The sequence below is a fragment of the Arachis ipaensis genome, chromosome B09, assembly GCF_000816755.2.
Source record: "Arachis ipaensis cultivar K30076 chromosome B09, Araip1.1, whole genome shotgun sequence".
Classification (NCBI taxonomy): domain Eukaryota; kingdom Viridiplantae; phylum Streptophyta; class Magnoliopsida; order Fabales; family Fabaceae; genus Arachis; species Arachis ipaensis.
Window position 1 is genome coordinate 100,491,984 of NC_029793.2, and position 1,094 is coordinate 100,493,077.

The window sequence follows — 1,094 nt, forward strand, 5'->3', positions numbered from 1 at the left end:
TCAAAGATTATAGATCAAAATCTAATACCATATATAAAATTATTTTTTTAAAAAATGTAAACTATTAAAAAAAGATAAATAAATAATTATATATTTAGAAAAGACTTTATCAAAATGTGAAAGTGATATACATATATATATAGAATGAAGTACCTGAATGAAGCAGTCATGGAAATGCATTCTAATAAGAGCAGCAGCAAGAGTGGGATCACGTTGCAAAGCCCTATTGACAATGTTCTTAACGACAGGCTCAACAAAAGGGCAACCCATCAAGTAATAGTTCATGTCTAAGCCATTTGCTCCCATTCTGTATCCACTTGCCATCACTTGATGAATCACCAAAACAATTACCAACAAATTTGCCATCACTATCTTCAAAACCTTCAAATACGTACGATCTATATGTTGTTGCATCTTGGATGAATCCAATCTTGGTTAACTATATATATATAGCTAGTGTGGGAGGAGTAGTGTTTAGTTGGATTGTGTAATATGAGGTCCTAAATTAAAGAAGTTTATATAGTGGGGGAAAGTTGGCATAAACTAGTAACTACAATGTGGGGTAACGGCGATATATATATTGTATTATTTATATCATGCATAAATTTACTAGAACCGAGTAGCCATTTTGTTTTCTTTTGATAATGCTCTTAGAAGACAAAACACAAAGATACTAATAATATTTAGAGAAAATTAATTGTTTCAACTACCACACACATGTATATAAGGAAGTATGATTAAAATATTTTGTTTATCTTAATATATATTTCAAATAAATATATCATTTGCACATGATTGAAAAGGCAATTGGCCGAAAAAATTGGGATATGGAAATTAAATAGCGAAAAATAGAAAGTTGAAGATAGTGGCATGTACTTTATCGCTTAGCTTTGCACCATTAGTTAAAAAATTATAAAATCCTACCTAATCAGATTAGTCAATTTTTATTACTTATATTAATTAATAAAACTAGCAAAATAAATAATGCTGGTTGCATGTGAATTGACACGTAAGGAATTTCACATTTATGTGAAAATCAAATGTGTCAGCCAGGTTATCAAGATCCAACATAACACCCATATGTATAGTTTCAC

The 1,094-nt window shown here is 29.5% G+C and overlaps 1 protein-coding gene across 1 annotated transcript in view; it reads right to left on the reverse strand.

Annotated features, from left to right (window-relative positions):
• LOC107618909 (peroxidase 47) overlaps window positions 1-486 on the reverse strand; it is a 10,142-nt gene extending 9,656 nt beyond the window's left edge. The window contains exon 1 of the mRNA XM_016321086.2: window positions 154-486. Coding sequence (XP_016176572.1) covers window positions 154-414 — 261 coding nt within the window. The 5' untranslated portion in view covers window positions 415-486. The remainder of the gene's footprint in view (window positions 1-153) is intronic.